The sequence below is a fragment of the Sceloporus occidentalis genome, unplaced genomic scaffold (genome assembly GCF_023333645.1).
Source record: "Sceloporus occidentalis isolate IW3139 unplaced genomic scaffold, rSceOcc1.0.p SCAF_7, whole genome shotgun sequence".
In the NCBI taxonomy this organism is placed as follows: Eukaryota; Metazoa; Chordata; class Lepidosauria; order Squamata; family Phrynosomatidae; genus Sceloporus; species Sceloporus occidentalis.
In genome coordinates, this window is record NW_028316987.1 from 30047621 (window position 1) to 30072513 (window position 24893).

The 24893-nt window shown below is 43.3% G+C and overlaps 1 protein-coding gene across 2 annotated transcripts in view; it reads right to left on the bottom strand.

The window, feature by feature from the left end:
- Positions 1-24893, bottom strand: part of LOC149309469 (contactin-associated protein-like 2) — a 1389887-nt gene that overhangs the window by 363163 nt on the left and 1001831 nt on the right. Inside the window, exons 12-13 of one of the 2 annotated variants that reach the window (XM_089532516.1) lie at positions 24386-24505; positions 3264-3464 (exon numbers count right to left, since the gene is read on the bottom strand). In XM_089532516.1, coding sequence (XP_089388642.1) covers positions 3264-3464; positions 24386-24505 — 321 coding nt within the window. The remainder of the gene's footprint in view (positions 1-3263; positions 3465-24385; positions 24506-24893) is intronic. The other variant, XM_089532517.1, reaches the window with a different exon arrangement.

The following is a 24893-nucleotide window of genomic DNA, read 5'->3' on the forward strand; positions in this document are numbered from 1 at the left end:
AGAGAGAAGAAAGAAAACCCTCAATGATGACTTCCAAATTTCTTTGTCTCAGCACACCTTTTTGGAGAAATGTGGCCACTCCTGACCAAATCACAGCTTTCCAGCCCTCTGGCTCTGGCAAAGCCTGATCCTCAGCCTCCTCCTGTTGGCTCCCAGCCCACAAGAAAATCCTCCTGCAAAAGCAGGCAACCCAGCTGTTATGTATAAAGGGGGGCTGTGGGCAAAGACCTCCCCCCTTCCTCTTCTAACAGCACACAGCCCAAAAGCACACACAGGGCAAATGGTTCAAAACTTTGCAGTCCACAAGATTCAGAAGCCTTTCCCCCCTCTTCTCTCACCAAGGAGACGGGGAAAGGGAAAATCCACACAGGCAAGAGAGACCCTAGCCTCTCCCCTGTTTACCTGGGATCACCCAGTACCTCTCTTCTCCTTCAGGAGTCAGAGAAAAAAAATCAGAACCTGCTATCTGCTTCAAAGGAGTCCACCCCCCTTTCCCTCGCACAACAGCAGACCCACACAGGGAAATAGAACAGAATTCCCTTCTCAGAAAAGAAAGAAAACCCAAACTGAAAGGACAAACCCAACACCGCAGTTTCCCCCTCCACAGGCTCCCTTCCCACCCCAGGCAGGTAAAAGAGAGAGTGAGAGAGATAAAAAGAAAGAATCCAAGAATCCAACACTTTCTTCAAAGCATCTAGCCCAAACTATAGCTCCAAGTCCAAACTGCTGCCACCATGTGATGTTCCCAAGTCTGAACACAACCACTGCCACCATGTGATGATCCCTGGGGTCCAAGCTGCCAACACAGCCACCCTGTTGTTGGCCTTAGCCCCAGGGGTTCCCTTTAAAATTCCCCCAGAGTCTCCTGCTGAGCTGAATGCGACCCCTTAAGATCCTCTAGTCAAGCTGCTACCACCCAGTGAATCTCCAGTGAACTCACCTTAGCACACACTGGGACTTGCTAAGGACTTCTAGTTCCCTTCCCTTGCTAACCTACACAAGCACAAGCAGTAACCGAGGTAAGACACGTGTACAAGAGCAGAGACAGCAGATACTTTTAAAGAAAGGTATTTATTCTAAATAGACAGAATAGAGCAATAAGATATCATTCATGCAAAGCCTCCTTGACTTGCAGGTACAGAATGTATAGTTACAAGATGTTCATTTCAGGCAATCTATTAGATAAACATAACAAAAACCTAAATGCACTAGCTATCACATTTCCTAAGCTACTCATACAAAGATGGGATTTGCAGTCCTTGTTGGGTTTCTGGATGCAAGGAGCTGGCCCTCATTGCCTAGCTCCAACCACACACCTTAAGCCTGCCTTTTGGCACAGGCTCAGCAGCTGGGCTCCCAAAACAAGAAAGATGGAGACAAAGGACCACATTGTCCCCAGGGCCTTTTAAAGCCCTCTGATGGAATGTTCTTGAAAGACCCAGTCCAGCTCTGCTGATTGGTTAGTTGGGCCTTAGGTCAGCTATGATGTAACTTCTCATTAGCATGTGATATAAGTTCTCATTAGCATGTACCTTCCCCCAGCTTAACCCTTTGTGGTTTGAAGGGAGTCCTGAAATGACTGGAGGCCCAGTCATTGCAAGAGGAAAAAGAAACTCTGAGGTATATTCACTTATGGTCTCTGTTTTTGTATCATAGCCAAACCTGCTCTAAATCAAACTTGGGCCATGCTTTCAAAGTCTGGCAAAGATAGCCAGTATCATCTCCGGAACACATGAAGTGCTAGTATGAGAGTATGTTGTGGTTCTTTCACACTCTGCAATTACAGCACAATGAAGCCACTTTAAGACACATGGTTTCATCCTAATTAATCCTGGGGTTTGCCATTTAGGATGGGGTATATAGAATATTTAGTGATAGAGCTCTAGTCCGTCACCAAACTACAAATCCTAGAATATCATATGATGCAGCTATGGCAGTTAAAAGTGGAATCACACTGTTATAATTGCTGATTGTGAAGCATAATGCATGCATGTTAATTCATCTTACTTCTATCTGGTTAAAAATTTAATTCAGGCAGCAACCAGATGTTATCAGATGTTTTCTACCACTGAATTTGCTGCCTAAAAACAGCCTGGGTCCATCCCCACTTCCAGAGCTGCTCTGGCAGCCATTTTCTTAATTCAGAAAATTCCCAGATCTGAAAAGAACAGCGAACAGCTGTTTTCAGGCAGCAAATCTGGCGGTAAAAGCCATCTGATAACATCAGGATACCACCTGAATTAAATTTTAAACTGGATAGAGGTAAGCTGAATTAACATACATGCAATAAGCTCCTTTAAAAGGGCCCCTGCTAAGTATGGGCACAATAGTTTTCTGATATTGCTCAGCAACTATTGTGAGTCAAATCCATTCTCAACCACTGAAAATAGAGGGTGTGGATTCTGTTTGAGTGCATTAGCTCTCTTTAAAAAAACAATTACATTCCCTCTCATGTAGAATAAGACAGCAACAGTAAAAGACAAGAAAAACACCTTCTCCTCCAAATTTTAGAACTCATACAGAAGCTAGAGATTTTCCTTTTCACTACATTAACAGTAAAGGCTCATTAGATGCTAAATATATCCCTTGTCAGCAAAACAGTGCAGAATTATAACAAGATATTGCAAGTGTAAATAAGAGAAAGGCATACTAGAAAGAAAAGGAAAATAAAGACAGAGGGAGGGATGGAGGGACAAGATAGTGTTTTGTATCTAGATATTCCCTATGGAGGAAGACTTGGATTGACAGAGCCAAGTAAGTAAGGCAGACTTATAAATGTACTTGGTGTTTGACAAAGGAGTGAAACAGACCAGCCCAAAGGGGCAGCTTGAAGCTGCTTCTGAGAGAGCCAGATTGGGGCCATGGCAACTGCATGCTGCAGCCCCAGTCTGGTTATTTGCTGCCCCCAAAAGAAGTGGCAAAACGCTGCTCCATTGTGAGCCAGCAAAAAGCTGGCTTTTCCCACCCTGCTGCGGCTTTATGGTGCTCTAGCAGCATGCAGCTTCTATATGCCATGCCGGTGGAGCGCCCTGAAGCTGGCTCTGAGTGAGCAGCTGGGCAGCATGAAGCTGGCTTCTGGGTGTCTTGGGGCATGTATTGTGCGTACACCACATTCTTAAGCAGGCTGGAAGCTGGCTTTTCATGTCGGTCTGTACTGGCCCTTAGTCAGTTGTTGAGAAACATAGAAATGATATCCCACTGTTTGCCTATTTGGGCACAGAAAGCTGATTTAATACAACAATGACATAGTGTTTTGAACCTACCTGGTGTGTTGAGAAGCCTTGACAGCTTACAGGAGTAGGAGATGAACTGTTCACAATACTCAGCACTCTCAGTGATGGCAGAGATCTGATCCATGGTGGCACTGTAATTTAGCTGTATCAAAGCATGCTTCTCTGGTCTGTTGCTTACCACTGGAGATCGCTCTTGCAGGTCATGATGCACAGTAGTCCATACTTTGTCCTCTGGAATTAAAACAGAGAAAAATAAATCAAGAGGAAGAATGTTTGCAGTAATGTTTTAAAGTTCCTCAGGTCATAGGATAGTGTTAAATGTGTATAGGGCTAGGGTTTTGCTTAAGATGGATAGGATGCCAACATTAGCTAGTAGTGTGGCAAGGCTATTTGTTCAATGTGGCTATAAAAAAAATCCTTTGTTAAAGTGAGGTATATTCTGAAATCTTTTTATTAGTTGTGCAAATTTAAATATGTTTCTTATTAATTTTAAAATGTAAAATGTATCATTTTTAAATAAAATGGATGTGAAACATGAGGTCGTGAATTTTCCAGCTTCCAAATCAAAGCTTATTTTGAAGTGTCCATATCAGTATGCAAGGTGTGTTTGGCTTTTAAAAACAACAACAAACCTGAAACACAATGCTGATTGGGTGGGAGGAAAGGTTGGAGAAGGAAAGAGTGAAAACAGTAAAAACAAATGTGGAAGAAGGAGGGGTGGCCTGATATAACCCCTCATTGCTGATCTCATGGCTCAAGGGTATTTCTTAAGGGTAAGGAAGAATACTTAATACTTAACATACCTAGCTCCCTAAATCTTTCCTCATAAGGCATGGTTTCCAGGCCCTTCACCATTTGGTGGCCCTTCTTTGGACATGCTCCAATTTTTCAACATCCTTTTTGAATTGTGGTGCCCAGAATTGGACACAGTATTCCATGTGAGGCCTGACCAAGGCCGAATGGAGTGGCACCATTACTGTGGTGGCTAGTGCACCCTTTCCACAGCACAAAAAAGATGAGCTTATTGCAGCTTCTTTTTGCACCATGGAAAGGCCAGACCAGGGTTGCGGCATGCGGTTTCTGTGGCCCCTATCCATTGCTTCAAGGGGCAGCATGGTCCTTAGAGGCCGTCTGTTGAGCCCCATAGTCCCATTAAGGCAGGTGTCCCCCATCCTACATCTATGCATTTCATTTTTTCTACCCAAGTGCAGTATCCTACATTTTTGCCTGTTGAAGTTCATTTTGTTAGTTTTGGCCCAGCTTTCTTTCTCACATTCTTATTTTAAAAGAATTGAGAAGAAAGGAGACAGATTCTCTTAGAAATAGTACGCTTGTGCACTTTTGCAACATTTTCTGAAAATGCATCCCCTGGTACTCTTCCTATATGAACTTTTTTATCCACAGAATCAAGCATCCATGGCTTGAAAATATTTTTTAAATACATACATTCCAAAAGCAAACCTTTATATGGCCATTTTATATAAGGGTCACCATTTTACTATGCCATTGTATTTAATGGAACTTGAACATCCATGGATTTTGATATCCATGGGGGGTCCTGGAACCAAACCAAATAGATACCAAGGGCCCATTGTATTCAGTTCAGAAAGTTTTTATCTATAGTAAGGCTAGATGACCAGCTGTCAAGAGTGCTTGATAGTGTTTTCCTGTATGCCAGGGGTTGGAATGGATGGCCCTTCGGTTTCTTCTAACTCTATGATTGATTTTGAGGACTGCTCATTCACTTGTTCAAGTCATCAGCTGAGCAGAGTACATGTATGTATAAAACCTATGTGTGGCTTTCTACCATCATCGCAAAAATGCTCTTCTAGCATCAGACTTACATCAAGCAGAGCAAGCAGTAAGTTAAATTTCAGAGATGAAAAATAAAACAAATAGTGGATAGTATTAGCTACCTATCAGTTTACTTCCGTAATTACTTTAGTTTTCTTCATGAACATTTTCATTAACAAAGATCCAGGATTCAGTTGCCCCATTTGTGTGCCCAGTTGCCAAAGATGCAAAGATCCATGTGGTGCACATGGGACAGGATTAAGAAACACAGAGGGGAACATCTACTGCAAAGGCTATTACAGCCAAGGAGCTTTTCTGTCCCCAGGTTTTCTATCCCTGGGTCCTGCACTTATGCTATCATTCATGCTAGCAGGGTGATACTACTTTAATAACTAGGTCCCCATTCTGATATGCTCTGCTGCACAGCTGTCAAGTAAGGGATAGGGTTTTAAGCTATATTTCTAGGCAAGCATTAAACCACAAGCAGGCTACAAAAACAAACTAACAAAAACATCAGTGGTACAACTTCTGCTTAGGCATCATGTATAAAACAAAGACAGAACTACAGTTTAAAATGAATACTTTTAAAATTCTGGTATATTTTCTAGGAAAATACGATGGGCAAAAAGTGATTTAGGTCCAAAATACACTGCAGAAATAATCTAGTTTGACTGGATTTAACTGCCCTTGCTCAGTGCTAGGAAACTCTGGGAATTCTGGGAATTGTAGTTTTGTGAGACTTTTAGCCTTCTCTGCCAGAGAGCTCTGGTGCCACAATAAACTACAATTCTCAGGATTCCCTAGTATGGAGTCAGGGCAGTTAAAGTGGTCTCAAACTGGATTATTTCTGTTGTGTGTTTTGGATGATAGTATCTATATAATTTCATGGTAACATTTGTTTCTATATATCATTTACAACTATCTGTTTTAGATTAAAGAAATGCATTACTACATCAATTTTTAGGACTGAGAAGAGGAAAAAAGAAAAAGAGGAATTAATTGGGCTCCTTTGGTTTTTCCATTATTTTTTCATGTTAAATTAGGCAATGGGTGGTGGTGACATTTCAAGGAGAGATTCCATGTAGGCACCCCAGCTTTCAGGCCTAAATGACTCTTGCCTTCCTGGCCTGGCACCAAGCTGTGAAAGAAAGTTTGAGCTGAAAGCAGATCTCCCATTTCTGCTCAGGCTTATCCTATAGTCTGATGGTTTGATAGCCTTATGGACTATGTCGCAGAAAGCTCAGACAAGCAGCGCTGCAGATGTTTCCCTTTCTTCTTCTTCTGGTTTTCTCCTGGAAAGTGATGTGACACTCTAATGGCATCTTGTGCTATGGAAATTTGCTCCTTTTCCTTTCTGCTTGTCTGGCACAGTACCATTAGGTTCAGACAAGCTGTGCGCGCAGAGCCCCCTCCCCCCGCGAGTTGCCCACTGTTCCATCTACATATCAGGCAAAAACAACTGAAAATCACTTTGAGACATGGTTATAGTAGCTGCAGATTCATGAACTGGGACAGATGACAGGCTGTTGTGTGGGGCAAGATCACGGCTGGTTTTAAGAAACAGGTGGGCCAGTCTCATGTCAGAAAAAGAAGGTCTTCAGGGTGGGTAGGGAATATAAAATATTATCAGCTCTAGAGCCCTGTGAGAGCTCATATATGGGTTTATTTGGCCTGGGAAGTGGAACGCAGCAATGTACATGAGTTGTATTATGTCTGGATATGTTATACATGGAAGGCAGTAGAGAAATACTTTTAAATAAATGCAATCAATAGTACTTAATCCTGGACAAGATTTCAGTAAGCCTGATAATTTTAACTGATTGGTTCAGTTTTATCAGTTAACACTGCTTTCCTAGACATACTTAACCCTTTCTGAAGATTTTCTGGCAACAAGCAAACCCCATACTCAGGTCTTTGGGCTAAATCAGATATGATGTGACCTTTTAAATAAAGCTACTTACCTAAGTATTATCAACATATCCTTCTATCTATTAGGAGGTTTTCTTTAGGCCTTGAATAAATGGGGCTGAAGCAGTAAACAGGAAGGTTGTGCAGAGAGTCATTCCTGTCCTGAACTGAAGGCTTTGTGTGGTTGCAGATGGTCCAGAGGGAAGGGCTGCATGGATAATATTAACGTACAGACTCATAAAAGGACAGCATCAAAATTAGGGAGAGGCAAAATGCCTACATTAGCTGACCTCAACCCTGACTCTGGTCCTGCTTAACCACACTAAATGTGTTAATCTTCATCCATACAAAAAGTAACTATGGGGCCCCTGAAGTATGTCGCACCAACCAAACCGCGCAGCCTCCCTCTGCACCAAAAAGAACCCGCTAAAAGTGGGTCCTTTTTGGTGCATGCAGCGGACACCATGATTGCACCATTGGTGCACTGTTGTGCATTGATGACGCATGTGCGGTGCTATGACGTGTGGATGCTGTGCTGCACTTGTGTCATTATGGTGGCCCCCATGTGGACAGGAGGCCGCCATGACAGCAGCGGCACCACCACACAGTATGACTCAGGACCATGCGGTCGCCCAAGCCCTAAAATGGGCCCCAGACTGCCGCTTTTCAGCATTCTGTACTGGGCCTAGATTTCCAGTTATACTGTTTGCAAAAGGACTATTGCTACACCCTCATTACCCCTAATGTAATGTTATAGGTGCTATTACTTGTAATACATTATTTCCATCCTCTGGGAGTATAGTTATTAGATAAAGGTAATTATGGCCTAAACAGACGGGACTTTGAGGCGCCCTCGTCATGTGCGAGGATTGCCTGGTGAAGAGAGCACCCACATGCCCAGCAACCCTCACATGTGACGAGCGCACCGCAGATGCGGCGTGCCCACCAGATGAAGTGGGTAACGGTCACGTCGCAGCTGCAACACCTCCAAACGGGCCGGCGCAGCTGCAACGTCACTGTGCCGTCTCTGGTGCTTTGCAGCGTTGCAGCAGCGCCGCAAAAAGGAGCTGCTTCCGGGCGCTCCTTTTTTGTTCTGCAGCAGTGCCATGCAATTTGATAGCTGCGGCACTCCTATGGAGCAAAGAGAGGCGCCGAGGAGGCGCCTCTTTCTGGTGGTGTGTACCCCGCCTATATTTTCTAATTAAATCTGCAGAGGAACCTGTGAGATTGCATCTTGAACATGTGGGGAAATTCAGAGGCATCTCTCTCTTCTGACAGGAGAATGTGGAAAACTGACAAGTAGGGACAATATTTGGTAGCACCATTAGGCTCCTTTATGGTGTGTATATTCATGGATAGCCATGATGGCTACAAAGCCATACCAAAAAAAAATATGAAAAAATGAAATAAAAAATGGGGGAAAATCTAAAATCCACAAAAGAGAGATGTCTTTATGGGCCAACCAAAATGCACAAAATATATCACTTAAGTTTTTGAAGCTCAGACTTCTTCATCAGGAAAAAATATGTTTAAAAAAATACAGGAGAAAAAAGTGACAATGGTAGAGTCACACACCTACCATATATACTTGACTAATTGTCCCTAAAATTTTGGTTAGACTTAGGTCAATACACCAGTAGTGCTCAGAAAGATCCTAAAGCCAGCAAGCCTGATGCCTCAGTCTCCACTGAACACCAATTCCTTCCCCCTCCAGTCCGTTTTGCAAGCCTTTGCTTCCTATCAGAAAATCTCCCCATTGAAATCCACTTACTTCTCTCTCTGCTCCGTTTTGCAATCCTTTGGGAAAAATTCCCAATTTAAAAACACTTGCTTCTTTCTCTGCTCCGTTTTGAAATACCTGGCTTCCTACAGGAAAAACTCCCCATTTAAAAACACTTGCTTCTTTCTCTGCTCCATTTTGCAAGACCTGGATTCCTTTGGAAAAATCTCCCCATTTAAAAACACTTGCTTCTTTCTCTGCTCCATTTTGTTAGCTTTGACCCAGCTTTCAAGTCTATTTAGGTCATTTTGAATTTTGATCCTATCCTCAGGGGTATTAGCTATTCCTTCCAATTTGGTGTCATCTGCAAATTTGATAAGTATGCTCCCAATTCTGTCATCCAGGTCATTGATAAAGATGTTGAATAACACTGGGCCCAGGACAGAGCCCTGTGGACCCCACTGGTCACTTCTCTCCAGGATGAAAAGGAGCCATTGTTGAGCACGCTTTGGGTTCGGCTGGTCAACCAATTACAAATCCATGTAACAGTTACCTTATCTAGCCCACATTTTACAAGCTTGTTTGCAAGAATATCAAGTCCTGATCAAGTTCTTGAGACTGTTGGCAAAAACATTTCTTCCAACTGGCGTGAGATGCAACCCTTCCATTGCAAGAAGTCCCTCCTCATGGAACCGCAGCCCATGATCGATGAATCCAAATCGTTCTTGGCGGCACCATCTGCGGAGCCAGTTGTTCACATCCGCTATTTTCCTCTCCCTTCCTGGACTGTGCCCTTCAACTGGCAGAAGAGACGAGATGACAACCTGTGCATCCATTCCTTTCAGCTTCCTACCAAGCGCCTCATAATCCCTTCTGATGTTCTGAAGGTTGTGTATTGCAGTATCATTGGTTCCCACATGGACCAAAAGGAAGAGGTAACGATCAGTAGGCTTGACCAGTCTTGTCAGCCTCTCTATCACATCACGGATCTTTGTCCCGGGGAGACAACACACCTCTTGAGACATCTTGTCAAGCCTACAAATCACTGCTTCTGTACCCCTCAGCAAGCAGTCCCCCACTACGAGGCTTAGCAGCGACTGTTCCCTCAGGTGGGACTCTCAGGCTCCCGTGCTCTGTCCCTGAAGTCTGTCCATGCTTCTCTTCTTCGTCCTCCTTGATAAGGGAAAGAGCTTCGAAATGATTCTCCAGCTGCAATCTCCCAGAACAATCCCTTCTTGGCCTACTTCTCTGTGTGTCATTTCTCCAGCTGTCTGCCTCCTGTGTATGGGAAGTGACCTCCTCTGCCCTAGCAACCTCCTCTGTGTGGTACTCATCCAAGATAGTTAGTTCTGTTCTTTCCAGGGAATCATCTTGCTCCCTAATATGCTGAAGTGTAGCTACTCTGGACTCCAGCTGCTGTAATTTCTCCTCAAAGAGTGCTACCAACTTGCACTTGGTGCATGTGAAGTTCTCCACATTTGTAGGCAAGAAGGCAAACATCCCACAAGTGTTGCAGGTGACTGCAGTGGTTCCGTCAGTGTCCATACTGAAAAATCTTAGGAAATTACCTGTACAGGACTGTGGGCTTCCTCCTGAAAAGAATCCTCCAGAAAACACCAACGTTAAAGCCCCTTACGTTTTGCCAATTTCTGTCTCACTTGCTTGGAATTGTGCATTCTTTGGAATGACCTCCTTGTAGTGTGATGTAGGTGACCCTACCTGTATTTTGCATTATGTGTTTCCCAAACCCCAAACATAAGTTTCAGTGTTTCACACCTTTTCTTACCATACCCCTCAAAAATTCCTTGCTCAAAACTGTTTGCTCAGACATATAATAAATACTCCCTATGCTACATTAGGAGCCAACTGAAGTCATGTCTGGAAAAGAACCAATATAGTGTAATTGGTTCCCGTTGTATGCTTAAAAAGAAGCCAAGCCAAGCAGATGGATCCTCCACAGGGGGCACATGTTATTTTCTCTAATGAGATAAAATTCTGCAGGTATCTGGAGGCTGCTGATTAGTTTCATGCTCAAAATACCTATTTCAAACACAAGGTAAACTTTGTAGGAGATGTGTGTGTGTGTGTGCGTGCGTGCGTGTGTGCACGCATATATGTGTGATCAAGGAGGTAGGAGAGTGGAATCTTTCTGAAGAGATGGGATGTTGTTGTTGTGTGCCTTCATGTACTTCATGACTTATGGCAAGACTAACCCTAAAACTTATCACAGGGTTTTCTTGGCAAGTGTCAGACTTGAGCAAACTCAAAACCAATGTGCATCAAAGAGACCAGTGTACTGAAACAGCACAGAACTTTATTGAATACACATAATCAGAAATTCACCAGTGAACATTTAAGCCAGAACTGCCTTCCAACAGCTAAGCAATACATTGGCGGTCTGTACCCCGCCATTAAAACCCTAGAAATCCAAACTCCACCCCAACTCCATTAGGCAGCAAAACAAGCACCCACCTCCAATTCCCATAGCTTCTTCCTCCCTACTAGCCAGCTCCACTTCTCAACTTTCTCACCAACTCTATCTCTTTCTGACTAAGGCATTTCCACCATCCACCCTCTCTGCTTTTCATCACTACCAGACACCAACCTGATGCAGCCCACATCTTACACCTTCCAAACCTATCGTTCCCAAAATTATCCTAACCAGCTGCACATATCCCATCCCCTCATGCCAACTAGCTTTCTACTTACCCATAACCCACAGCAACTGGTAGCCTACCCATCCGCCGCAAGCAAGCAAGCAAGCAACATAATTTATCATTTGAAAAGAAAACATCCACAAGACTATTTCCCATCTATTGTTCACATAATCAGAACTCTGACAGAATCCATACATGCATGAATGGTTCTGACAGCAAGATTTGTTCAGAGGGAGCTTGCTTTTGCTTTCCTCTGAGGCTGAAAGAGTGTGGCTTAAAAAACACTTATTCTAATGTAGATATGCAGTCTTGTTAATTATTTAAAAGAATATGATCCTGACTTCTGTTACCCAAGAACAGGTTTCTCACATCTTGTGTCTTTCAGATATGTGGGATTGCAACTCTGATTATCTCATAACCATATTATATCTTAACCATTGGCAAGAGATGGTGGGAGCTGTAATCCAACATATATGGAAGACTAGAGGAAACTGTCTGAGCATGTCAGAGAAAATTTATTTAGTAGTAAGTTACATACAACAACAAAATGGAAACTACCTCTCTAAAAGGAACAAATAGGTAAAGACAATTTATACGACAATGAATTTTATCATAGACAATTTTAAGTTCTCCTATAGGGCAAAAACAAATTGCGAGCAGATTATTATTAAACCAAGACATGGCCTTCCTAATCTCTGAAGATTTTCATTTGTGATATAGGTTTCTCTCCACAAGTTCGATTGTCCTCCACTCTTCTTCCAAATTAGTCTTTTTGTCTGATTAACCTCAGTCTTTTCCTTTAGTGTTCTCCTTTATTCGATTTCCAACTTAGATCTTAGGGCGTTTCTCCCCCTTATTTTTCTTCACCAATTCTAAATATTTTTATTTAGTCAATTGTTTTATTTCTTTTCTCCTCTCTGTCTGATATCTCTGATTAGTTCAATTTTCCTCTTTTGTCAATCTCCGTTTACAGTTCCAAAGTACAGTTCCAAATGACAGGGTGCACTCTTGGTGTCCTGATACTTTTAAACCAAAATGATTAACCAAGAAATAATAATGTATCTGTTGAGAATCTCTTCTCTGGTAATTATTCAAGTCGAAAGTAAATGTTTCAGTTCAGAGGTTTTCAAGATTACCATGGATTGCTGTTCATTTATAGTTGGCTGCATCTGTGAGCTCTTCTGGCGGCATTAGCGTGGTCACGGTTTGTCTCTCGGTCCCCTCCACTCTTTTTGGCAAATTAGTTGTTTATCTTGCCTTAAGAGTGGGCATCGGACCCCTGTAGGACCCTTCCACATTTCCCCTTTGCAGGGATGCAAAAATTGGCCGTCTCCGATGTCTTCTTGACAGCTCAAAGCCACACTGTGCAAGCAACTCTCAGCCAAGCACTGAAAGTTTGCTCTAAAGTGGCGCCATCACCAACCGGAAGGTGTTTTGATGCTAAAAAGGACAGGCAGAAGAACCTGCAACTAGGGTTAGCATTCCACCTGAAAAACTGGGTTTAATCTAAGACTCTTTCATACTGCCCTGTTACAACATTATGATTCTAGGATAACTTCCATAAAAATACCCTTTAGAATTCTAAGGCTTGTAATTTGGGGGTGGGTGGGCACTAGAGCTCCTTTGATGAAGATTTTCACACGACATCGTTATATCATTCCTTTATCGTCCCAAAGTGTAGTGGAATCATCATAACAGATAGACAATTCCAAAAGATTTTCACATGAGGCTGTTAGTGTTCTTAAAACGTTGATATATCAGAAGTCAGCAATAAATGATTACAAAACGATTTCAAAACAGTTGAGTTGCTGAATTCTGATATAGCAACGTTTTAAGAACACCTCATGTGAAAATCTTTTGGAATCGTCTATCTGTTATGATGATTCCACTATACTTTGGGACAATAAAGGAACGATATAATGATGTCGTGTGAAAAGCTTCAATGAGAATTCTGAACACCTCACCCTACACTGCAGACCTCAGGTTCTACTGGATTAAACAATGACAGTTAAGGTGGAATCATAGTGTTATAAGTGTGTAATGTCAAAGGAGTCCCAGTTTCTAGGCATGCCACCCAGTGCCCACTTGGGCAATCATCAGATCCACATTCCAAGCTTTTTTTTATTATACTTCTCTAGCCTTGTAGGGTAAGGTCTAAATACCCTAAAGACATTAGATCCTGTGTGATCCTGGAAGCTAAGCAGGGTCAGCCCCAGTTAGTACTAGGATGGGAGACTGCCAGTGAATGCCTGGTGCTATGGGAAATGGCAAAACCACCTCTGAGTATTCCTTGTCTAAGGCCTGGAACAGATGGGCCTTTCGTGATGCCCTTGTCATGTGCTAGGGTTGCCTGGGGGTGGCGCCCACACGCCCCTCAACCCTAGCATGTGACGAGGGCATAACAATGGCGGCCCTGTATACATGGGTGCCACATTGTTACGTAAGCGCCATGCAGCGTCCACACGGTGTCGAGTGGCACTTACATAATGAGTGCGTCAGTGGCGCACTTGTTATGCCGCGGCGGCATAAACATCCGCTTTTCACTGTTTTTTTTCTGCCGGCAGGAAGCCACACGATTTGGCAGCTGCGGCTTCCCCCCGGTGGAAAAACAGGCACCGTCAGGCCACCTTTTTTGGGTGGTCTGTACCGCGCCTAAGATAACCCTATGATAATGAAGGCATATACACAGACAGACACACACAGAGCTCTTTTAGTATTGGATTTATGAATCAAAATGTGCAGTTGTTTTCCCAAAAATAAACCAGCCACTTCCTGCCTTTGAGAGTGAAGTATCACACCTGTGACTGACATTTGTGCTACATTGTGATATATGTTCAGCCTGGAGAAGAGATGATTAAGAGGTGATATGATGGCCATGTTTAAGTATTTGAAGGAGTGTCATATTGAGGATGGAGCAAGCCTGGTTTCTGCTGCTCCAGAGACTAGAATATGGAACAATGGATTCAAACTAGAGGAAAGAAGATTCTACTTCAACATTAAGAGGAACTTCCTAACATTAAGGGCTGTTTGACAGTGGAACACACTCCCTTGGAGAGTGGTGGAGTCTCCCTCCTTGGAGGTCTTTAAGCAGAGGCTGGATGGCCATCTGTTGGGTATGCTTTGATTGAGAGTTCTTGCATAGCAGGGGGGCTGGACTGGATGGCCCTTGTGGTCTCTTCCAACTCTATGATTCTATGATTGTATGATCTTCAAAAAAGGAAAAAAGGGGGTCCAAATAATTACCACCTTGTCAGACTGACATCAATATCAGGAAAGATTCTAGAGCCAACATTAAATCGACTGTCTGTAAGCACTTAGAAAGTAATACCATTGTAAAGAGGGAGAGCAGGGGAGGGTTGGATGGGCGAAGGAGGAAGGGGGAAGGGAGGACCCAGGGGCAGAAACAGGATGGAAGGATTCCCAGCTGAGCCCAGGGGGGAAAGAGTCGCAGCTGGCGCCAGGAAGGCGGCCGGGGGAGGGCCCTCAGGAGGAGGCCCATATAAGGCCAGGAGAGGAAGAGGGAAGGGGAGGAGATGGTACACGCGGAAGAGGAGTTTGAGGAGGCATCAGGGAAAGGAGAGAAGGAGGCCGGGGCCCACTCCCGGCGACGCCAAGCACCAACTTTAACTATCCCACACGGGCTGGGAGGATAAGGGCAGGACCTTGCCACGTGTCAGTGCCGGTGAGTCCAAGACGCCAGGAGACCGAAAAGGGTGAGCCTTTTAACCTGGCGGCCGGCCGCGGCGAGGGAGGCGGAGGTCGGTCGGAACCCACCTGGTGGGAGTGGAGGAACCGGAGCAGCCCGGGAGGGGTAACTGCTCCCGTACTAGGTCCGGCAGAAGAGCAGCCGCAAGCCAGACTAGCCTACCGCCTGGCTCACCCCGGAGGACCTGCACTCGAGTGAGCGGGCAGAGGAGCCCGGTGGAGAAGCAAAGGCTGTGCCGTTAACAGCCACCCCACGCCCAGTGAAGTAACTAGGGAGTGGGGAAGAGTTCTCTTTAGGAGGCTGATATCTCTGGACTTGTTGGAAATAAAGTTGGACTGTTGTTGACTGCTCTCCTGGCTTGAGTGGTGGTTTACTGGAAAAGGGACCTAACCCCGCTACCATGGAGCCCCAAAGGGTATTACCACCCATGGGACCCCCAGCCCCGCCCACAACCATGTTTACTAAAAGCCAGGAGGTGTTTCTCAAAAAGAGGTCATCCCAGAGTAATCTTATCCCCCCCTCTCTGTTTTTGGTCACAAGCTTCATAGATGAAGGGAATGCTGCAGATGTAACATATCTTGATTTTAGTAGGGCTTTTGACAAAGTCCCCCATGATATCTTTGTAAAAAGGCTAGTAAAATGTGAGCTTGACAATGTGATTGTTAGGTGGATTTGTAACTGGTTGAGAGATTGTTCAACAATGGTTTCTCTTCATCCTAGAGAGAGGTTACTAGTGTGATGCCACAGAGTTCTCTCCTGGGCCCAGTGCTATTCAACCTCTTTTAAGATTTTCATACCTGGCATAAAGGTGGCTCAAATGTTGCTAAAACGTCATGAAAAGGTGGAGGAAAGGTGCATGTCTGAACGCCAGGCATGCATCCTTAATTGTCATGGAAACATAGATCCCTCCTTTATGTCCCTGAATCATTCCTGGGAGTGGATTTCCTATGAATGCGAACTTTGTGTTCATAGGAAATCTGCTCCCCTTGCAACAATTCAGGGATGCTAGAGGGAGCCACGTTTCCATGACAATTAAAGAAGTATGCCTGGCATTCAGACACGCACCCTTCCTCCACCTTTTCAGGACGTTTCAGCGACGTTTGAGCCACCTTTATGCCAGGTATGAAAATCTTCCCAGTCAATAACCTGGATGATGGAATAGAGAACACGCTTATGAAATCTGCATATGACCACCAAATTTGGAGGGGTAACTAATATGCTAGAGGAGAGGGTATTCAAATTCAAAATGACCTTTGTAGTTGGGCCAAAACTAACAAAATGAATTTCAACAGCAAGAAAAGAAAGGTACTGCACTTCAGCAGAAAAAATTAAATGCATATATATAAGATGGGTGATAACCTGGCTTGACAGCAGTACATGCAAAGGGGATCTAGGAGTCTTAGTGGACTACAGGGTGAACATGAGTCAGCAATGAGATGTGGCAGCTAAGAAAGCCAACTCAATTTAGGCTGAATTAACAGGAGTACAGTGTCTAAACTGAGGGATGTAATACTACCTCTCTATTCTGCTTTGGTCAGACCTCACCTGGAATGTTTTGTCCAGTTCTGGCACCACAATTCAAGAAGGATGAGGATAAGTTGAAGCATGTCCAGAGGAGGGTGACCAAAATGTTGAAAAGTCTGGAAACCATGCACTATAAGGAGTGGCTAAGGGAGCTGGGTGTGTTTAGCCTGGAGAAGAGAAGGATAAGAGGTGATATGATAACCCTGTTTAAATACTTGAAGGGATGTCATATTGAGGAGGCAGCGAGCTTGTTTTCTGCTGCTCCAGAGACTAGGACCCGGAGCAATGGATGCAAGCTACAGCAAAAGAGATTCCGCCTCAACATTAGAAGGGCCTTCCTAATAGTAAGGGCTGCCTGGCAGTGAAACAAACTCCCTCGGAGTGTAGTGGAATCTCCTTCCTTAGAGGCTGGATGGCCATCTGTCGGGGATGCACTGATTTAGATTTCCTGCATGTCAAGATGGTTGGACTGGATCGCCCTTGCGGTCTCTTCTAACTCTATGATTCTATGATTCTAGGATTTAAATATTTGAAGGGATGTCATATTGAGGTTAGATCAAGTTGTTTTCTGCTGCTCCAGAGACTAGGACATAGAACAATGGATTCAAGCTATAGAAAAAGGGATTCCACCTCAACATTAGGAAGAATTTCCTGACAGTAAGAGCTGTTTGACAGTAGAACATGCTGCCTGAGAGTGTGGTGGAATCTCCTTCTTTAGAGGTTTTTAAACAGAGGCTGGATGGACTTCTGTTGGGGGTACTTTGATTGTGTCTTCCTGAATGGCAGGGGGCTGGACTGGATGGCTCTTGTGGTCTCTTCCAACTCTATGGACTTTATCACATGGGAGAAAATCAGGGGTTTAACAAAGCATTTCCCCGGGACAGTCACGTGATCACTGCAAAGATTTCTCCACACATTGCGCTTAGAGAGGACTTATCCCAGGAAGAACGAGGAATGTTACAGCAACAAATCATTCACAGGATTTCCCTGTGAATGATTTGTTGCTGAAGCATTCATGGGAAGCATGGCATAGGAATAAGGTGAAGCAAAATGGGGGAAATAAAGGGAGTATAGGAAGTCTAACAGGTGGATGGAATGTGCAAGAAAGTCAAACTATTCTGAACTTTTATATATTTATAGAAACTAGGAATATCGAAAGGAAATACAATACACAAGCCAGGAAAAACAATCACCCACCATGAAAGATTCGGTCTCTTTGAAAAATACCTCTCCTCATAGGAGTGAATGTTTGATTTTCAGCTCTGTGGTCTGTCAATCTGACAAACAGCATCACTAGTAAGAAGCAACCAGGTCTTGATGTAACATGCCCAGGAGTCATTGTTTGAAATTTTGTTTCCTAAGGGCAACAGAGCCTTGAGGAAAGAGAGTGAATAAAGAGACAGATTGTAATACAGGCAAGACCTGTGTAGAGGTAATAGCTTATACGAACCATGCTGTGATAGGTACATCCTTTCATGTAAGGATGTTTTGCACATATCCACAAACCACTAAAACACAACCTTTTACAACAATACAGAAATGACAAAAGGAACAAAAATCTTTAGAATATTGACAACAACGTAGAAAAATAAACAGCTGATGCATTCTCCCTATGCATTCATTAAATAAAACATTTCCAGGGCTAAATAATTGTTTAGTCCATAAAAGAGCCTGCTTCATTATGAACATAAAATGGAAAGCAGAGCACTATGGTAAGTGAAGTCTTAATGCCGGCTGTCAGTTTGACCTTCACTAATGGATACCAATTGGAATGAATACAGAAGTGCAAACTGCAACTGCAACCTTAACTGAGAAATTCAATACAGAGTCTATTTGAGCTGTACATGGCTCAGAGCCCTAACCCAAACTGCTGCCTTTTAGCAAATAATGTACATTTTTGATAACATTAATTTTGAAAGAATGCTCAATGATATTTTTTCTTTCTTTGCACGGTCTAAAGAGTTTTTTTTATTATTTATATTTTTTCACAAAGTGTAAACTCAGTATCCCTCACTATCGACTAAAATGATGAAGGGTCTGGAAACTATGCCCTATGTGGAACGATTTAGGCAGCTGGGGATGTTTAGCCTGGAGAAGAGAAGGTTAAGAGGTGATATGATAGCCCTGTTTAAGTATTTGAAGGGATGTCATATTGAGGAGGGAGCAAGCTTGTTTTCTGCTGCTCCAGAGACTAGAACATGGAACAATGGATGCAAGCTACAGGAAAAGAGATTCCACCTCAACATTGGGAGAACTTCCTGACATTAAGGGCTGTTCGACAGTGGAACAAACTCCCTTAGAGTGTAGTGGAGTCTCCTTCCTTGGAAGTCTTTAAGCAGAGGCTGGATGGCCATCTGTTGGGGATGCTTTGATTGTGATTTCCTGCATGGCAGGGGGTTGCACTCAATGGCCCTTGCGGTCTGTTCCAATTCTATGATTCTATGATCTATGTATCAGTCAACTGTATTTTAAAAATTCGCAGTTATTTACCATTCCATCCCCCTTCCCCTTGCTACAATCAATATACAGTAGAGTCTCAATTATCCGACCTTTGCTCATCTGACGTTCCGGATTATCTGATGTCCCATGGTTCTTTGTGAGAAGCATGGGACGTCGGATAATGGAGCAGCGGTTTGGTTTTCCTCAGTCCGAAGGGAGTCTGTGGACTCCCTTTGGGCTGAGGAAAACCAAGCGTCCGAGAAGAGGCCTGGGCCAAGCGCCCAGACTTCTCCTCTGCGCGGCTTGGATTTCTTCAGCCCAAAGGGAGTCTGCAGAATTCCTGTGGGTTGAAGAAATCAAAGCTCCTGAGAAGATGCTTGGGCCGAGTGCCCAGACTTCTCCTATGCGCAGCTTGGATTTCTTCAGCACAAACGGAGTTCGTGGACACCCTTTGGGCTGAGGAAATCCAAGCCACGAAGGAGAGTACTGGGCCGAGCGTCCAGTACTCTCCTTTGCGTCTTGGTGTCAGAATCCACCTTCAGTCAGTCATTCAGGGTGTATTCTGCCATGAGGTTTGTAGAGATAGATAGATAGATAGATAGATAGATAGATAGACCGACCGCAGAGTGGGGGTCAGGGAATAGGTTCTCACCCACAAATAGGGAAGATATAGATACGCATATAGAGAGAGGAAGTAGAGATATAGATAGACAGTCACTTTGGGAATAGGGGGGCTGCCACCATGAGGAATGGGCCAGAAGGCAAGCGGTCAGTGGCCAAGTATGTTGGAGTTTAGAAGTGTGGCGGCACAGATCCCAGATTACCCATAAGCCATGAAGGAGCGTCAGTTCCAGGATGGCCTCAACTCAGACCTACTAGAGTGGGTGCTGCTGCGAGGCAACCCAGAGGGGCTGCAGGAGTGGATGCGGTGGGCCGGGGAGGCTGAAACCACCAAGGAGCGGGTGCGACTAGCCAAACAGTGGGGCACTCTCCAACAGGGTAAGGCCCTGGTAAAACCATCCAGAGGAGGCGCCCAGATCCATCCAAAATCCATGAGGGAGACGGAGAGACAGCGCAGGATGAGGCTGGGGCTCTGCTTGGCTTGCGGGATGAAGGGGCATCTCATTGCAAAGTGCCCAGAAAAGGCCGGCGACAAGGCAACCCTCAAGGTGGCGCTGAGCTCCAGAGGAGGAGCGAGGAGAGAGACTATGGGGCAAGCCACTCACCCGGGGACTGGAACTCCACGCTTTGAGGCGCACCCGAAGGATGCAGACCAGGACAGGAGCATCCCAGATGTGGTGAGTGGGGGAGTGCCCATTTATTTCTTGGAGGCAAAACTGGGGCACAAGCACAAAGGAACTATGGGAACTTTGCTGGCAGTCCTGGACTCGGGCTGCACTAGGTGCTTAATGAGCCCAAAAATAGTGCAGGCTTGGGGAATTAACCAAGAGCCTCTACCTGAGGAGATCCCTTTCATGCAAATGGATGGCTCCATGATGGGAGGGGTGCCCAGCAGGACACAGACAGAACTATTAACTTTGAAAATTGCTGGACACCAGGAACCCATACAGTTTGTAATCGGAGCGACCCAGGGTTGGGACTTGGTGCTAGGCATAGATTGGCTGGCGCTTCATAACCCTGATATTAATTGGAAGAATAAGCTGCTGACTTTCAATGACCCAGGATAATCTCCACACTGCTGTGTGAAACTGATGGGAGCATCCTGCTATGCTTCCGTCACTACTGCCCATCTGAAAATCTCTCTAGTGTGAGACAGTTACCACATACATGATTAAATGGCCACAGGAAATAGGACATGAGATAACACTAGAAAATTGGGAATGTGCATGGAAAAAAATCTAACAAATTTACCGCTTCACAAGACCTTAGAGAAAAGTACATCAAAATTACAAATAGATGGTATTACACACCGTTAAGAATTGCAAAGCAGTACAACTTAAAAGATAGCAGATGTTGGAAGTGCCACAAAGAGAAAGATTCATACTACCACATGTGGTGGTCCTGTCAAAGAATCAAGAAATTCTGGAGTAATATACATAATAAAATACAAGAAATATTAGGGATAAAATACCCTCTAACCCCAGAGTTGTATTTGCTAAATATGACATCCTTTACGGGAGAAGCATTAGATAAAATATACTGGAGAATTACACTTTTTGTATTTACTGGTTGGATATATTTTATATTGTGACGGCTTTTAGCTTTTAACAATAAATTTCTACAACAACACTTTATCTAACTACAGATGATAGAATATTGCTTGCAAAAAACTGGAAGCTGGAAAACATACCCCAAATAGAAGAATGGTTACAGAAGGCCATAGAGTATAAAGATATGGACATATTGACAGCATTAATCAACAATGAATCCAGAACAAAAAGAGAAACAGAATGGAACCCAGTTAAAAGATACTGGATGAAAATATGTGACATAAAAGAAGAATTTCTGTATTAATTCACTACGTTAAAATTTAGTTTATGTTCATTTATTAAAGATAACAAGAAAAGACAATGTATAGCATCACATTATAAAGGAATAATAATGTATTTATGTGGATGTTTGGATATATGTAAGAATTTTCAAACGATGTACAAAATATCACAACATATTGATGATAAATGTAGTATACATTTTGTAAATATGGAATAGAAAATATGGAAATATGGAAACCAATAAAAATTATACAGTATGGGGAAAAAAAGAAAGAAAATCTCTCCAGTGTGAAAAGGATCTAGGAGTCCTACTAGACCACAAGTTGAACATGAGTCACCAATGTGATGTGGCAGCTAAAAAGGCCAATGTGATTCTAGGCTGCATCAATGGAAGTATAGTGTCTAGATCAAGGGAAGTAACAGTGCCACTCTATTCTGCTCTGGTCAGGCCTCACCCAGAATACTGTGTCCAGTTCTGGGCACCACAACTCAAAAAGGATGTTGACAAGTTGGAGCGTGTCCAAAGGAGGGCACCTAAAATGGTGGTCTGGAAACCATGTCCCATGAGGAATGACTTAGAGAGCTGGGTATGTTTAGCCTGGAGAAGAGACGGTTAAGAGGTGATATGATAGCCCTATTTAAATATTTGAAGGAATGTCATATTGAGGATGGAGCAAGCTTGTTTTCTGCTGCTCCAGAGACCAGGACCCCGAACAATGTATGCAAGCTACAGGAAAAGAGATTCCACCTCAACATTAGGAAGAACTTCCTGACAGAAAAGCTGTATGACAACGTTGGAGTCTCTTTCTTTGGAGGTCTTTAAACAGAGGCTGGATGGCCATCTGTTGGGGGTGTTTTGATTGGGAGTTCCTGCATGGCCATTGTGGTCTCTTCCTACTCTATGATTCTATGATTCCATGAAAATGATAATTACATTCCTTGTTCATTTCCAGTTTGTTATATTAGAGGTAGACATGCCAACTGTAGTTCAAATTGTAACCTTTAAGGCACATTGTGTCACAGTCATAATAGTATAATTTAAGATCTGATACAACTAGCCCTCCTTGTTCTTTGGCCTTTTGCATTCATTTCCAATGTACTCTGGTTTCCCTCAAGCCCAGATGAAACTTGAAAGTCCTTTGAGCCGCTTTTAATGTGGGGAGGGGGGGATGTTAGCCAGTTTTAAATTCCTTTTTTTCATCTATTTATTGTGTTTTGATATTACCTGGCACCAGCTACTGTGCTAAGCAGCTTTCACTCCTCCATTATACTAGAAGCACACCCTCCATCACTTCACAACCTTAGAATTCTTCTTTGTGATTTGTGCTTATAGGGATTTTTTACTATAGCCATTTTCTCTACTTACTTAAGCTCTCTGTCAGCAAGGGACTTTGAGCCTGAGTCTTTGGAGGAAAGTAAAAACTTCATTTTGGCAGGCTTGTGGGTAGTTCATTAGTTGCCATTCCAGATTATTGGCCAGGAATCCTTATTTCAGAACCCTACCATTCTTTGATTGTGTTCAGAGCTCTTATATAGGAAAGGAAGATGTCACATTTCTCTTCTATTCCTTTTTTCCTTCTCCCTGCCCAGTATCTTAAGTCAAACCATCTAAAACAAGTGTCTGAAAACAATATGGCTAGTATACTCCTTAGTGATTTTTTTTCTCCTTGCTTGCGGCAGCAGGAAGGGCATCCGCTATGTGTGCCTCAGGCTTATCAAACCTAGTTTTAAAAGTTTGCAGGGCTCACTGCTTGTGCACTCTCTTCTCTGTTTTCCCCCCACCTGCTGTCTTTCAAGGAAACTCAGCCTTTCCTATGCTGCAGCACTTCCCCAGCAGCACTGCCAAACAAGAATGGTGGTCCATAATCTACCTAGATGAAATGAGATGATAAAGGAAATGAGGTCCCCTCAGTCTTACTCCACTACTGCCAGCATTTCTCATGTGGAAAAGGGATGCACAACAGAAACTGAAACAGCCCTGCAAATAAACAACTCCTTGAAACTAAGAACAATCTTCTGACAGTTTTTTTTTCCCAAACATAAAATAGGGCACATAGCCATACTGTTGTTATATGACTTCAAGTCAACCCCAACGTATGGTAAAGTTGTCATAGGGTTTTCTTGGCAAGCTTTATTCAGAGGAGATTTGCCAATGCCTTCCTCTTAGGTTGAGAGTGTGTGTTTCCCCAAGTCACTCAGTATCCTTTCTTGACTGAGTGGAGATTTGAATCTTAGTCTCCCAGAGTCTTTCCATTGTAAGAAAACAATTCAGACCTATACCTACATTACCTGCTCAGTTACTACACTGCACTGAGCAATTCATCATTTCTCAGATACAAATAGTCATCTGAAAATTATGTCTAAGTATTCCTGTGATTGATTTGAGAAGAGAACAGAGAGGGCTAGTGACCAACCATATTATTTATACTTCACATCTTCTGAAAGAAAAAAAACCCCTTACAATGGCTAATAAGTTGCATGTTGGCTACTGGGTCTCGTACTGTCTTCTGCCAGCTAGAGATGGCCACAGATGGATTCTGTTGTGGGCAGAGAAGAATCAAGTACCACTTGGTCTGATCTGGCTAATGTAGAGGCCTTGCTATTTCTTCTCCAATGAATACTTTTACTAGCCTATTTATATGTTTATTATAGTGTTCTTCCGCCAAGCTCAGAATGGCATACATAGGCTATACTGTCTTAACCTCCAAAACCACCTTGTGTTGTTAGTTAAGCAGAGGGAGAGTCACCAGAGTTCCAAAATCCCACTGAGTATTGTGGCTTGAGCAGAAACTGGTACCCTGATATTCGTGGTCCAAGCCTTGTACTTTATCCACACCATGACACTGTCTCTTCACTACATAAATAAGGAAAATATCAAGACAAAGGAAAAAGGAATACAAGACAATCAAGACACATACAAAGGAAAAAGGTGCCATTGTAAGTATAGTCACCTGTCATATCGCAGTAAACCTTCAAAGGTCCCAATGCACCACTGCCATCTGGGTCTATCCAGTAGAAACCTGTTGCTTTGCCCAAGTGTTTATATGCTTCACAAGAAAGTTCATAAATAGCTGAAACAAATAAAATCACATCTTAAGTACACAAATTACACCAGGATTGACTATCATGACAATCTTAAGAAAAGTAATTGTAAGACAAGAATGATAAAAAGAAGCATTGTAGACACATTTAAATTTTGCACATAATTCAATAGGTGCGGTGGAGTATTTAGTATATCACATGTTTTGCCATCAGATTGTAAAAAACGAAGAAGTAAAATAAAATTGTCAAGAGATCTAGTGTTTGGCAGCTTTTCGGGATTGAAATATATAGATACATTGTATTTAAGGACAGTTGATCAAAGGGAAAGTTAAACTGTATTCTCAGTAGAGCAGAAATTCTGAAAATGAAAGAACTAGGAACACTTTAAGATTACCAGGAATATTTAGTTTGAAGATG